A 13,629-nucleotide genomic window follows, 5' to 3' on the forward strand; every position below is an offset into this window, starting at 1 on the left:
ATAATAATTAATATTTTTAAAAAATATAAATTATGTAATTTGTAATTAAAGGTATAAATAAGCTTGCATTCAATTAAAAATTGAGACGGATGATTCCAAATGAAGTTTTGTTTTGTATCCTCAAGTCACGACTCACGTGCTCCCATCTACTCATTTCTAACTACATATTTAAAACACGTTGTTATCCCTTCATAAAGCTAAGCAGAAGTAGCCAATTTCTAGGTGTAGTTCTATAGATTTGGACCACAAAATATGAAGGACCAATTCACGCTCCCCACCATAGCAAAGCAGCTTTTACGTAACAATGGGTACCAACCACTTCCTCTATCAGAGTGACTAACTCACTTCCTTTTGTTGAACACTTACCATCACATAACCCCAACTCCCAGATTCATAAATTCACGAGAAGAAAAATCCACTAAAACACTCATTACCAACGATGGGGAAGAAGCGGGTAATGGTTCCGGCCAAGGAACTGGACTTGTCGACCGTTAAATACGAGAAAGAAACAATCCAAGGTATCAATTTTTATTAACTATATATGGGAAATGTGATACAATCCGACCCTTTGACTTGGAATTTGATAAACTTTTTTGTTCTCTTATTTTGGATTTGGATCGATTGGGGTGCAGCTCCTCATTTGACGGGATCGATACTGAAGTTGTTTGTGAGGATAATTGAAATTCCAATTATAGGTTCTTTGATCATATCTTTCATGAAAAAGGAGAATAACATGGTTGAGGTTCGTTGTTTTGTGTCGCTCTCTTTCTTCGGCTTTAATATCCTTACTAGTTATTACTCAGTTTAAAATACGGGTATTCTTAAGAAAATTTTAATGATGATTTTGATTTTTGGTATTTGCAGATGTTGCAGAACACTGAGATACCAGAAAAACCCATGTTTAAACCTGAATTTCCTCCTCAAGGTTTAGTTTATCACCCCTTTTTAACCTTCTTTTTCTTGTTTGATTGTTTTTGTAAGAAACTTTTGTTCCTTTGATGAAAAGTGTACCATGTTTCAAGCCATGAATATTGATTCTAGCTGTTGAGTAGTTTGTCGATAGTTGTGCATTTTCCCATGTGTCATTGGTTAGTTAGAAACCTAGCTGACTGTTTGTGTGATATCAAACCAGAAGCAGAACCTTCTGTTGTCATTGTGGATGAAGAAGGGAAACCAACTGATAGAGTTGAATCAGCCCTTAAGTGTCTTCCTCATTATGATCCTGCTAGTTGCTGGAGTGGAGATACACTTCCATCGTTCCGGTACTGGAAGATTCGTGACTTTGCTTATGCTTATCGATCAAAACTTGTGACACCTTCTAAGGTAATTCATATGAAATGCTAGAGAGTTTTTTTTGCTCTAAATCAGTTACAATGAAGATTCTCTCCTTTTGGTGTATAGATAGCAGAACAAATCATCACACTTGTTGAGGGGTGTAAATATCATAAGGCCCCAACACCATTATTGATATCATTTGATGCTGAGGATATCAGGAAGCAAGCAGCAGCTTCAACACAAAGGTTTAAGGAAGGTATTTCAGCATTATCTGTTCACGAAGCTTTTTCATCCACATATTATGGTTACTCTAGGGTTCCTATCTGCAGAAATCTTGTAAATTCAAATCTCTAAAGAGGAACTGTTGCTGTGAGTCATGCAGGAAATCCATTGTCAATCTTGGATGGAATTTTCATGGCAATCAAGGATGACATAGACTGCTATCCTCATCCAACTAAGGGTAAATAAGCTCAGCATTTATTTTCTCAAAATAAATTTTCCTAGAAATGTTTTTTAGTGGCAGGAAAGACAGATTAGATTTTCTTTTTAATTACAGGTGCATCAACATGGATGCATGAGGTTAGATCTGTTGAGAAGGATGCAGTTTCTGTCTCAAGATTGCGGAGCTGTGGTGTGATTCTTATTGGGAAGGCCAATATGCATGAATTTGGCATGGGCACAACTGGAAACAATCCAAATTATGGGTAAATTTTTTGTTTTCCAGATGTATAAAGATGCACACTTGCATATGTTACTTCAGTAATGTTTCTATCGGCAGTTATTCGTATTTACCTTTTTTTGGCTATTATTCCACACAAATTTCTAGAAGTTATCTCATATTTATACTTGTCAATGTATTGAGGTACAGAACAACCAGAAACCCTTATGCACATGAAAGATATACAGGTGGATCCTCCTCTGGCCCAGCAGCAATTGTAGCTTCTGGACTATGTTCTGCTGCCCTAGGAACAGATGGTGGAGGTTGGAAAAATTATTACCTTAGTTTGAATCTTTTTTATTTCATTTACCATATACTGATATTCAACTGGTTAACTGAATAAAAAAGGCAGGTTCTATTCGCATTCCTTCATCCCTTTGTGGTGTAGTGGGCTTGAAAACAACTTATGGAAGGACAAACATGGGAGGGTAAGCTCTTCTTCTAGGCTGCATAACAACTTACTGATTTATATTTTATTGAAAGCATAAGAATACTTCATTGTTGGTTATCATGGAAATTGTTAACCAAAATTTTATAATGCTCAAGCAAGCCTTTTTTAAAACCTCCAGGACTAAATTTATTGTTTTTGCAATGATTTATCTGCGTAGATCATTATGTGGATCTGGGACTGTGGAAATTGCTGGACCAATAGCATCAACAGTGGAAGATGTCATACTAGTGTAAGAACCTGGTGCTTGTCAATAGATTTTACAGTTGCTGTGGTAACAAATTGATGTAATCTCTAAGCAGTTAGACCATGCAAATTCTGGATTGTTGGTAAACTGAGCAGCTAAACTTTTTGATAGTGGTGGAACTTGGAAAATATTGGTAAACTGGTGTTTTCATAATATTGCTAAGTGTGCTGAGGCCTTTTCCAGGTATGCAGCTATTTTGGGTTCCAGTCCTGAGGACAGAATCAGTTTGAAACCGGTAACCTCGACAGCCTTAGTAGTAGTTGTCCAAAAATATTACCTCTACTGAATTACTGTTTCTTAATTCCATCTTTCCTATTCCATGTTATGGAACCGTAAATTTCTTTTTAAGTTACTAGTTGAGTTAAGCTAGTCAGCCTTGCATTTTCATTGCATCTATTAATAATCATTGTTGTAATGTATTTTGTAGTCTCCCCCTTGTTTGCCTATTTTGTCATCACTTGAGAATGTTAACATTTTGGGATCATTGCAACTGGGGAAGTATACAGAGGTAAACTGGAAGTAGATTGAATTCAAGTAGTGTTATTTCTTGTAATAAATGTTTCTCAGTGTGCAGTTTTCCCCTGCAGTGGTTTAATGATGTGCATTCAACTGATATCTCTGACGTCTGTGAAGATGTTCTCAACCTTCTGTCAAAAAGCCATGGATGTAAGGTAAGTTGGTTACCATTTTTGTTTGCTGTCTTTTCCCATTTTCTTCATCATTTGACATACTCATGTTTTACTACTGATGTTGTTATGTTTCAAGACAATAGAGATAGTAATACCAGAACTACATGAGATGCGTATAGCTCATCTTGTTTCAATTGGATCTGAATCGATACGCTCGCTAAATCCTGATATAGAGGATGGGTAAGCTTCTTTGCTTTAGAATATTTAGCCTAATTAAAACTGCGGATTTATTAACACTAATAATTGTAAGTATAAAAGTATTATTGTAGTTCCCTATCTTCAATGCTTTATTAGTTTAGACAGATACGGCCTAATTTCCTTCTAAATTTTGTAGGAAAGGTGTGAAATTGAATTATGATACTCGCACTTGTATGGCACTTTTTCGAACATTCACTGCATCAGACTATGTTGCTGCCCAGTGTCTTAGGTAAGGCAAAAATGACAATAGTATGATTTACAACTCTGTTGCTTGATCTTGGGATCTATAGTAGCTATTTGCAACCAGCAAGCATCTCAAAATTACACACACACAAAAGAAAGAAGAAAAAAGAAGATTCAACACATAATGAATCCTCAACATTTATGATCCTTAAAGGGGAAAGAGCTTTGCTTTTGTTGGCAAATAATGTCTTTTATTTGTAATCTGGTTTCCATTTAAATATGCTATTGAAAGATCTGCCATAGCTTGCTGGATGATAGAATGTTGAGTTCTTAGTATCGAACTGTGAATTCTATTTTTTTTTAAAAAGTAAAATGAAGAGAAGGGAAGGGAACAAAAGTAAGGGTGATGGCATAGTCAACCAAAAGAAGGATACAACGAGGAAAAAAAAAAACTGGGCCAAACTGGCTGGTCAGACTGGGAACTGGAGGTTTGTCTGGAAAATATAGTGCATATAGCTGATTTTTTCAAACCGGTAAAAGATTAGTATTTGCTTTCTATAGGTTTTTTTTTTTTAACAATGATGAGATTTGAACCTTCTTAGATTTATATTAAAAACCTTACCACTAAGTCAAAAACATATCCTTATCAATTTTTTGCTGTATTTCTTATTTCTTAAACTTTAAATTTATTTTTTGAATATTTAAAAATGGTTTTGATCAAACCGACCAGTATTGGTTCGACTAGTTTTACCACTGGTCTGGTTTTTTTAACCATAGAATGCTGAAGATGTCAGGGAGATAAGGAGCAACATTGCACTGAAATCTTGGATTTGAATCTGATAATAATTGACAATGTTGTCTTTACTTGAATTGGAAGTTTAATTAAAAGAAAGAGAAGAAAAGAAAGGGCAGTGTATTGGGCACATTCTTTGAGAGTTCACACTTCTATCATCTTAAACCCACATTTGATGAACGCTTTTCCCCCTCTCCGCCCCCCTCACTGACTTAAAACTTGAATGCATTTGTTACTTCCTACTTGGCCTTACTTGTTTCAGCCTTTCAGGCGAAGGATAATGCACCATCACCTGGAGATCTTCAAGAAGGTTGATGTCATAGTGACCCCGACAACTGGGTATGTAAACTTAATCGTTTAACTATTTTGATGAAATTCTTATCAGTGGGCTCATCTGTCATCATCATTTGCAACGACTTCTGGTATTGAACTGATTCAAGCCTCTTCTTTGAAGAGTTTAGCCTTTAAACAATTATTCTGTTTGACTAAACATGCCCATTCTTGGGTAAGTTATAGTGTTAGGGTGGGAGGATGTACCAAGTCATTAGAAAAAGGGAAATGGTGTAACTTGCAAAACTACCAGATACCATTCTTTCTGCACGCTGAAGGAACTCTGCTCAAACTCTGCTGCTTAAGAACTAATTCTTATTCCTGAATTATTTGCATATGAGAATATCTTTCAGTAATCCTTTCACTAAATGACTTTTTTTTTTTTTTTTTGCAACAGCATGACAGCACCAAAAATACCACCTAGTGCTCTGGAAAATGGAGAATCGAACATGCAGGTTTCAGGTTTGTCATCTATTTTGCTTCAACTCTTTTCTTAGAAAACCCATATCTGACACCCATATCTCAAGCATACCCAGACTAGGGAATGGATAGATGATCCTCCAAATACATAAAAAAACTTAGAAACCGGTGTTGGACATATATCTGATATTCAGATCTGAGTCCGAACAATTTAATTCATATCATCATACAGAGTGACATATGGCTTACTCTTTGTATCGTATAGACTACTGTTTTCTGATACGTGGTTCACTTTGTTATAGGTTATCTCATGCGGTTCATTCTTGCTGCTAATCTTCTTGGTCTTCCTGCCATTACTGTCCCTGTAAGTGATATGCATTTCTTTTCTCCGTAATGGTATAGCATTAAATTTAACAATTGACAGGAGAAAGGGTCAAAACTCAAATCTACTATTTCTGTAATGGAGCAGACCAGTTTGATATACTTACAGGAACCTCTGTTTTTCCTACAGCTTTGGTGCTAAGAATTTGAACATCTTACTTGAACTTTACTCAATTTGACACTTTTGAGTCAAGGATCCTGGAAACATTGGAGTGATTTCCATCGCTTTTTCTTGAGCGAATGATTGAAAAAGGTCTTGCCTCTTGAATTTGAAAGAGCGCTGCCTTTTTACTTGAGAGTCGAAAATTGATCTAATATTTTGTTGGATTTGGTTATGCCTTGTTGCATAACAGCTTAGACTTTGATCGGGAAAACGGAAATGTCAAGAATGATATTTGCCAAAAGAAAGGGGGAAAGAGGACAAAAACTAGTTGAGTCAAGGTCAAACTTTGGTTGTATTTTTGTCAAACTTATTAAATTTTGTTTTCCAGCTGGACCTCCAAACCTAAACCGGGTCGATTTTATCATGTTTTGCCATAAGAATACCTAAACTGTTGTTGTAGTGAAACCATCACTATTCTTGGCTCATTTTCTTATTTCTTTTGTCGATTCCAGGTTGGTCATGACAAACAAGGACTTCCAATAGGTTTACAACTAATAGGCCGTCCATGGGGTGAAGCTACAATTCTACGTTTGGCTTCTGCAATTGAGGTACAAACAAAGTTCATATTCCTTGAAAGATAACGCTCTCAACTTTATATTCGAGTTTGTATAACTAAATATAAGGCAATCGTCTCGTGTTTCCAGGAACTTTGTGCTGAATCCAGAAGGAAGCCTGCTTCATTCCATGACATCTTAAAGACCAAGTAAAAGCATTCATGGACTACGATTTATTGCAGATCCCTATGTTTATATCACCTATGATGATGCATCATGTAACATTGTTTGCTTATTTGATATCTGCTATCATTTCGACAAACCATACTAGAAATAAACCGATTATCTATTTGATTCATCTACATTGTTTTCTATAAACTACCTGCTGTTATTGACTTCAGTTTTACCACCCCATGTACTTTTACTTGAAGCTACATGGAACGGATTGCTAGGAAGCAAATAGTTACCTTTTCGTATGTCAATATCAAAATACTTCATCTATATAATTACAGACTAGAGAGTATAGATTCACTGACGGTGTCCGGAAACAGAGAATTGAGCTCGGATAGTGATGCAGGCTTTTTCTCTGCTATGCTGTTATTTACCACCCTTGATATTCTAGAGCTTACTTTCATAGCCATTGCCTACTGTAATTACGTTTCCAATTGATGTTTACAAATTTACTACTAAAAGTGCTCTATAAGTATATCAAATACTTACATATATAATCATTAAAACTAGAACCCTGTTTTTAATCACTTGACTTGGCCGTCTGTTTACAATAAAAGGGTTAATTTTCTAATTAACAACTATAAATATGTTTTAATACATGTTTGATTGCATCTAGAAATTTATCAGCGAACAAGGTTTCCATATTACTGGGCAAACTTGAAGCTCGCATATACATTATCTATAACATGACTTGTCCAGGAAAATGACCTCTTAATTCAGCACTTCATTTACCTGTTGAAACATGAAACCCTAGATCAGTTTCACCAAAATGCAATTGTCATTTCCACAACACGCTCAATTCTACCAAATAATGATAATAAAACATTAGCAAGAACCTCATGCCAGTCTCACATGACAAGAAGATTTTTTCCTCAGATGGAGATCTTGAATGGCTAAGTTATATAGATAAAAACACATGGAACTTAGGCTTGGTTTAGAATTGACTGTGTTAGAACAAAGACAGAAGCAAACTTGGAGCTTCAAAAATTGAAAGAAAAAGATTGCATAAATTATAGTAACTCTAGTTTGGGACACCATTTCATATATATCAGTTTGGTTCTTTATCTTCTATTGAAAACATTTCCATTCATTATTTTTCCTTTGACCCTTTTTGTTAGGTTACTATAACTTATAGTGTAAGTCAAAGGAAAACTTACCGTAGTTTTGTCGCACCATTGTGAATTTGTAAATAGCCTTAATTAGTGACCCATAATTCATGGACTTCAAGGGACCCATATGTCTGTTTAAAAAGAACAGATTACAATTAGGCATAAGGGAGCAGATTTATTTGTGGAAAAAAAAGGTCTAAAGTTCTAAAATGGCTAACTATATCTCTTAACACGCTAGAACCTATGCAAACACCACAGCAGCACTCAAGCTAAGACTAAAATAGGTTTAAGAATACTTCCAGATGCCTGATCATGCACGATAAAACCAATTCCTTAAAAATCTCGAAGCAAAAATTAACTAATTGAGCTTTTATGTATTTCCTCAATGGTAATCTTTACTTTTTCCCTTCAAACATAAAACAGAAAGAGGAATACACAACCACCGGATCTACATTTATTCATTTTTTTCTTTTATAAAACACATTGATAAATTGCAAGAAAGACCATTTAGAATGTTTCAGTCTTTCATTAGACAGAATCCCATTCTAAGCATCATTGATGAAGAAGAAAAAACCAATGGTAGTTTCCATTATTCCAAGTCCCAAAGAATTTACGTTAAGAGAATACTTACACAATCTCAGTGTATTTAATCCTCCAGGCAGGGAAACCTAAGTGACACCTGGCAGGTCCATATACTAATAAAAGATCCGGTTCTGGCCCTCCGCTCCCTAACAGAAAAGATGAAGTTCCAAAAGTTAAATTAACAAATAGTAAAAAGAACTGGTAATAACACCTAAAGTTCACCAACTTGATCAGACAAAAGAAACAAACCAACGGTTTTGAGTGCCTCGCTCATTTGAGATTCAGTGAAAATTTTCTCTTTCTGATTTTGGTCAGTCACACCTGATTTTGAGTACTTCATAAAAAGTACATTGGCTGCTTTGGCAACTGCTTCTTTCCCATCAGAAAATGACACAAACTCCAGAGTCATATGTTGTTGGTCTAATAGCACATTATTTTCATGAGCATCCTGCATAGCATATATGGAAGGTTGCCAGTAGCTTAGTACCTTTAGTAACATCACATCAAAATAGTAATCAATAGCTTCACACCAGTTTGGAGCCAAGCAAACAAAAGGTATAAGGAATAGCTCTAGGCTGTAAATTTTTCGGAAAGAAACCTAGGAGTGCAAGAGTATAAAAGCAGTCAACAATGAGACCAATACAAATGTTACAAATATGCATCAAGCTTTTATAGGAGGTTCAAGATTGTGCGTGAAGTTGACATTAGTAACATAACCACAACTTTTTGGCTGCTTGGTATCATAAAGAACCCTTGAGTATCAAAGATCAATCTGCTGTTACAAAACATGGAAGTTTGTCTTGGCAACTGATCAGCAATTTGGTTAATTTATATCAAGTAAACGATGTTAATAAGTCATGGTAAACTACATAAAAGAGTGGTTCAACCTTATGCAGAGAGATAGTACCTGAAACCATATTGCACCATCCAAGTTTTCCAAGATGAAGTCCTTTGATTTCTTCAGTATTCCTAGAACAACAGAATGTTACAACAACACTATTGCATAAACATAAAAACCGCGGGTATATCATTCACCTAATGAACCTAGCGACAATGAGAAACCGGAACTCCTACCTTCCTTATCATAAAGGCAAACATGTTTGACACCAACAGCTTCCAGCCATTGCAAAAGCTCGATAATTTTTGAAGTTTGATAAGCTTCTTCGCTTTCTATCACAATAGCCAGATAGCGGAGCTTGGCTATATGGAGGGATTTGTATCTACCCAGCAGTCCCGAAGAGATAAGATAGCTTTCAAGCACATTAGCAATATCCAATGTAAAGTTGCATATGCTGATAATAGAATGTACGAGATGCCACAATGATAGAAGGAGAAGATTTCCGATCTGCGCAAAACCTTAAACGATGAATATCTAATTCAATTCAATTCAAGGAAAATAAATGACATTAAAACAACACCAGCACATCAGCCATGATAACTTGACAGAAAACTTTCATCTCCAGTACTCTTTAAAGTCCTTTGTTACACACTAAAATAATTGTTAACACCTCCCCCCCCCCCCCAAAAAAAAAGGTAAAACAATTGATAACGGATCACAATTCAAAGCGTTGAATAGCTATCCATAGAAAATTGAACAGTGAAAAGGGACATCAAAAGTAAAGCTAGTAATAAAAGTAAAAGAAACAAACATCAAGTACTTGAGCAGAACAGCGATGCAACACCCTTGATTCATTGCTGAAATCCATTAATCTTAGAAAGAAAAAGAAACCTAATTAGTAATCAAAGGAAAATATATATACTTTGAAGGGAACAATGAGTTACGAAAGTGGAATCAAACAAGGTTCTAACATTTAAACCAAGTCGGCGAAGGATAGCGCTCTTGTTGTTGAGTGGAACCGAAGCTTGGAGCGAAAGGAAATTTATCCAAATCAAAAGCTTTGCAAGAGAAGAGAGAGTGGGAAAGACCCGAAAAAAAAGAGGAAAAAGGGCATGTTTTGAAGATTAAAGATATAGGAAAAGAAGGAAGAAAGTGAAAATTACGCAACTCAGTGAAGACACAACTGAAAATTGTATAACGTTTTTGTTTCCGTTTCCTCAGTCGCCCCCAACGTCTTCTACTGCAACTGTAAAATATCTATTTACTGTACGTAAAAGGCATTCCTTCTTCACACGTGCCAAATTCTTATATTTTTATAATTTTTATATTATTTATTAAGGCTTTTACTAGATTAATATCACCCTCGATCAGTTATCAATCCGATTAATAAAATTAAGAAATACTCTTTCATAACTAAAATAAATTACACCATTCAATATTTTAGTTTTTCATTTTAACAAAAACAATTAAAATATGCATATAGTGAGATTTGAACCCACGTTAATTGGATTAATAAAATCTTAAATTAAAAAAGTAATATTATTAGAGGAATTTAAAATTTTCACTCTAAAAACTAATAAAAATATAAATATGGTATGATTTAAACCCGTACCAATAGCATTAGAAAAGCCTTTAATTAACCACTCACTAAATCTTTATTTTAATTGTAGTGCATTTAGTATTATTTATTTAATGTGTTTATGTGTTTAAATGTCGTTTTACTCATAATTTAATTTAATTTTTATTTTAATATAATACATATTTCATATGCTATTATGATTAATTAATTTTAAACCATACGTTTTATTATTTATTGTATGCTATTTTAAACACATTTATATTTTAAATCTATAATTTTCACATGCATACCGTGTAATAATATTTCTAGTATTAATTAATCCGTGTAATTTAATATCATTAAACTATTCAAAAAATTTGTTTGTTAAAAGGTGACACTGATCTTCTTTTCCTTTTCACCTTATAAAAATAGTTATATTTCGTTTTTGGTCATTCTATTATGTTTAAATTTTAATTTTAATTTTAATTTTAACATAATTTAATTTCTATAATTTTATAATGTTATGAGTTAGTTCAAATAATTAATAATTAATTATTTTAATTAAATTTTGATATAATTTTTTATAAAAAAACATTATTCTAACGGAAAGAAGTTGTTTTGAGTTAGAATAAATGTTTTAATAAATCAACATCAATTGTCAAAATCATCGAGAGAGTGATAATTATTTAGATTAACTAATGATATCATAATAATAATATAATATAAAATTTTAATAAATATTTTAATATTTTTAATAATTTTATATTTTTAAAGATATTAATTTCTGTTGTATGAAAATATTAATTTTTTAATTATTTATTAATATGATATAAAATAAAATAATGCTACATCACCACATCTTTACTCGTGGCACCACATGTAAAAAAAAGTTTCATACGCACGTGAGCCGTGATAGAAAACGAGAAACCGTTTTATGCCCGCGTGAAACGTGAGGAAGGTTCTAACAGGCAAATTATCGAACACATGATAGGCTTTAATCGAGTGGATCCCCAAACTCAAAAAACCTTTCTCTATCTGAATTTGCAACCAAATCTGCTTTACCGAAAGCTAAAAGGGAACCTAGGAATGGAGAGAAATGGTTTCATGCGGCAGCAATTAGAATGTGGAAGTCAATTAGTCAAGCGGGACAACAACAATGGACATTTTAGTAGAAGTTAGATTTGTTTGAAATAAAGGTGTGTTTTCGTCTCAGTGTTTTGATCTTAATTTTGCAGTCTTTAGTGTTGACGTTTCAGTTTTGAAACCAATGATTTATTCTATCTTCAAAAACCAAGTCTTCATTAGAAATGGCTCTTGGATTCCACCAACTTGTGCTAAGAATGCGAGTTTTCTTCGAATAATTTCAGCGTTAGTTGTTAGATATGAATCTGGAATCGCAGAAAGTAGACACTGGTTTAAGACTTCTTACCTCATAAACACAATTGGGCTGTCCCGCAATCTGCTGTATCAGTGTCTAAGAAGCTCCATTTTGAGACCTCTAAACAACCAGACACTGTGATTTCCTTCTTAGAAAAACATGGCTTTTCAAAAGCCCAGATAAGAAACATCATTCAGAGATGGCCTGAATCTCTTTTGTGCAACCCTGAGAAAAACCTTTTGCCCAAACTTCAATTCTTTTACTCCAGAAGGATTTCACGTTTTCAACTTTTAAGAATCTTGGCTGTAAACCCAAGTGTCTTCAGAACTAGTTTGATAACTCCATCATCCCAAACTTCAACTCCTTCAAGGAATTCACTGGATGCGACGATGATCAGGTGCTTTTAGCATACAAGAACGATTCTATCATCCTTACGCGTAAATTTCAATCCGTTTTTGCTCCTAATCTTGCAATCTTGAAAGAATCCGGCGTGCCTGAATCAACTATTATTGTTGAACTTGTCCTTCACCCAAGAATCTTTTCAGTCAAGCCTGATAAGTTCAGAGGAATAGTTGAAGAAGTAAAGAAACTGGGATTTGATCCTTCAAAACGTAGTTTCCTTACAGCTGTTCAAGCATTCTTACAGCTTAGCAAATCGACATGGGAAAGGAAGATCGATCTTCTTAAACAATGGGGTTGGTCTAATGAAGAAGTTGTTTCAGCTTTCGAGAAGTATCCGAAAACCATGATGTTTTCAGAGCAGAAGATCAGTGCGATAATGAGCCTTTTTGTCGACAAAATGGGATGGAAATCGTCGTACATTGCTAAGCGTCCGGTTCTTCTTGCGTATAACTTGGAGAGGAGAATTATCCCCAGGTGTTTGGTTCTTCAAGCTTTGTTATCCAAAGGTTTGATCCAGAAATTCAGTCTTAATTTTCTGGTGGAGTCTACTGAAAAGAAATTCCTTCAAAGGTTTGTCATCCCTTATAAAGATCCTTATTTACTGAAACCATATGAGCAAAAGTTAGGCCTTCCAGAATAAATAGCATGATTGTATGTCACTCCGACTTGTATGTATCAAACTCCACTATAATTAGATATTTCTACATTTTTTCATGCACATGAACACTGATAGGAATAGTTTAGATGCTAAAACTGCCGTGATTGTTTGAAGGTTGAGTTTTTCTCCATCCTCTTCATTTGTCTTTTTATTTTCATCTGTCTTAAATTTGTATATTATTGGTTTCGCTTCCAACTTACAAAAAAAAAAATTTATTTAATCTCGCTTTCAACACGTCAAGAAATAATTAATTTTTAAAAATTAAAAATATTTTTTATAATTTTAAAATTTTATTTTTTAAATAAATTGTATATTTTTATGAATTTTTTAATTTTAAAAAATTAATTAATTGTTGATGTGATAATTAACTTTATTTTTCTATAATTTGACAAATAACACAAGTTAAATAAAAAGCTAAAATAAATTTTCATGTAAATAGGATTAAGTAAATAATTATCTGTTTTTTCTCTTTTTACCCTTAACCTATTCAGTGAAGTGATGAACTAAGGGTGAGTTTGGATGGGTGATTGGGTG

General features: G+C 34.0%; 3 protein-coding genes across 4 annotated transcripts; 2 read left to right on the top strand and 1 right to left on the bottom strand.

Moving 5' to 3' along the window:
* The first annotated feature begins 216 nt into the window (after window positions 1-216).
* Window positions 217-6,717, top strand: LOC105762751 (fatty acid amide hydrolase). Its single transcript, XM_012580633.2, has 20 exons — window positions 217-518; window positions 633-742; window positions 865-925; window positions 1,133-1,323; window positions 1,402-1,531; window positions 1,658-1,735; window positions 1,832-1,979; window positions 2,144-2,256; window positions 2,346-2,421; window positions 2,602-2,673; window positions 2,872-2,923; window positions 3,116-3,196; window positions 3,276-3,359; window positions 3,454-3,557; window positions 3,712-3,804; window positions 4,822-4,890; window positions 5,279-5,343; window positions 5,604-5,665; window positions 6,298-6,393; window positions 6,490-6,717. The coding sequence occupies exons 1-20, from the start codon at window positions 440-442 to the stop codon at window positions 6,550-6,552; spliced, it is 1,827 nt and encodes a 608-aa protein (XP_012436087.1). The 5' UTR covers window positions 217-439; the 3' UTR covers window positions 6,553-6,717.
* Window positions 6,718-7,045: 328 nt separating this feature from the next.
* LOC105762752 (uncharacterized) lies at window positions 7,046-10,324 on the bottom strand. 2 transcript variants are annotated; one of them, XM_012580635.2, is made up of 8 exons: window positions 10,071-10,324; window positions 9,920-9,971; window positions 9,336-9,606; window positions 9,169-9,230; window positions 8,511-8,709; window positions 8,311-8,407; window positions 7,728-7,810; window positions 7,046-7,302 (listed from the first exon to the last, which is right to left on the bottom strand). In XM_012580635.2, exons 2-8 carry the CDS (start codon window positions 9,965-9,967, stop codon window positions 7,295-7,297), a joined length of 768 nt encoding a protein of 255 aa, XP_012436089.1. In that variant the 5' UTR covers window positions 9,968-9,971; window positions 10,071-10,324; the 3' UTR covers window positions 7,046-7,294. The 2 variants fall into 2 exon arrangements, with proteins under 2 accessions (XP_012436089.1, XP_012436088.1); XM_012580634.2 differs by having other exon boundaries at window positions 9,911-9,971; window positions 10,071-10,322.
* Window positions 10,325-11,964: 1,640 nt separating this feature from the next.
* LOC128035353 (uncharacterized) lies at window positions 11,965-13,077 on the top strand. The gene is made up of 2 exons (XM_052624842.1): window positions 11,965-12,003; window positions 12,367-13,077. Exons 1-2 carry the CDS (start codon window positions 11,965-11,967, stop codon window positions 13,075-13,077), a joined length of 750 nt encoding a protein of 249 aa, XP_052480802.1.
* The last annotated feature ends 552 nt before the right edge of the window (window positions 13,078-13,629 follow it).

Source organism: Gossypium raimondii, chromosome 12, assembly GCF_025698545.1.
Source record: "Gossypium raimondii isolate GPD5lz chromosome 12, ASM2569854v1, whole genome shotgun sequence".
Classification (NCBI taxonomy): Eukaryota; Viridiplantae; Streptophyta; class Magnoliopsida; order Malvales; family Malvaceae; genus Gossypium; species Gossypium raimondii.

Bases quoted from the DNA above. Each gene is read 5' to 3' on its own strand.
- LOC105762751 (XM_012580633.2), top strand. From the start codon at position 440: ATGGGGAAGAAGCGGGTAATGGTTCCGGCCAAGGAACTGGACTTGTCG. The intron at 2,257-2,345 runs GTTGGAAAAATT...TAAAAAAGGCAG, and splicing joins CCTAGGAACAGATGGTGGAG to GTTCTATTCGCATTCCTTCA. The intron at 6,394-6,489 runs GTACAAACAAAG...TCGTGTTTCCAG, and splicing joins GTTTGGCTTCTGCAATTGAG to GAACTTTGTGCTGAATCCAG.
- LOC105762752 (XM_012580634.2), bottom strand. From the start codon at position 9,967: ATGGATTTCAGCAATGAATCAAGGGTGTTGCATCGCTGTTCTGCTCAA. The intron at 9,607-9,910 runs GTTTGTTTCTTT...GGTTTTGCGCAG, and splicing joins GTTCTGCTCAAGTACTTGAT to ATCGGAAATCTTCTCCTTCT. The intron at 8,710-9,168 runs GTACTATCTCTC...TATGCTATGCAG, and splicing joins ATGGTGCAATATGGTTTCAG to GATGCTCATGAAAATAATGT.
- LOC128035353 (XM_052624842.1), top strand. From the start codon at position 11,965: ATGGCTCTTGGATTCCACCAACTTGTGCTAAGAATGCGA. The intron at 12,004-12,366 runs GTTTTCTTCGAA...CTTCAGAACTAG, and splicing joins AACTTGTGCTAAGAATGCGA to TTTGATAACTCCATCATCCC.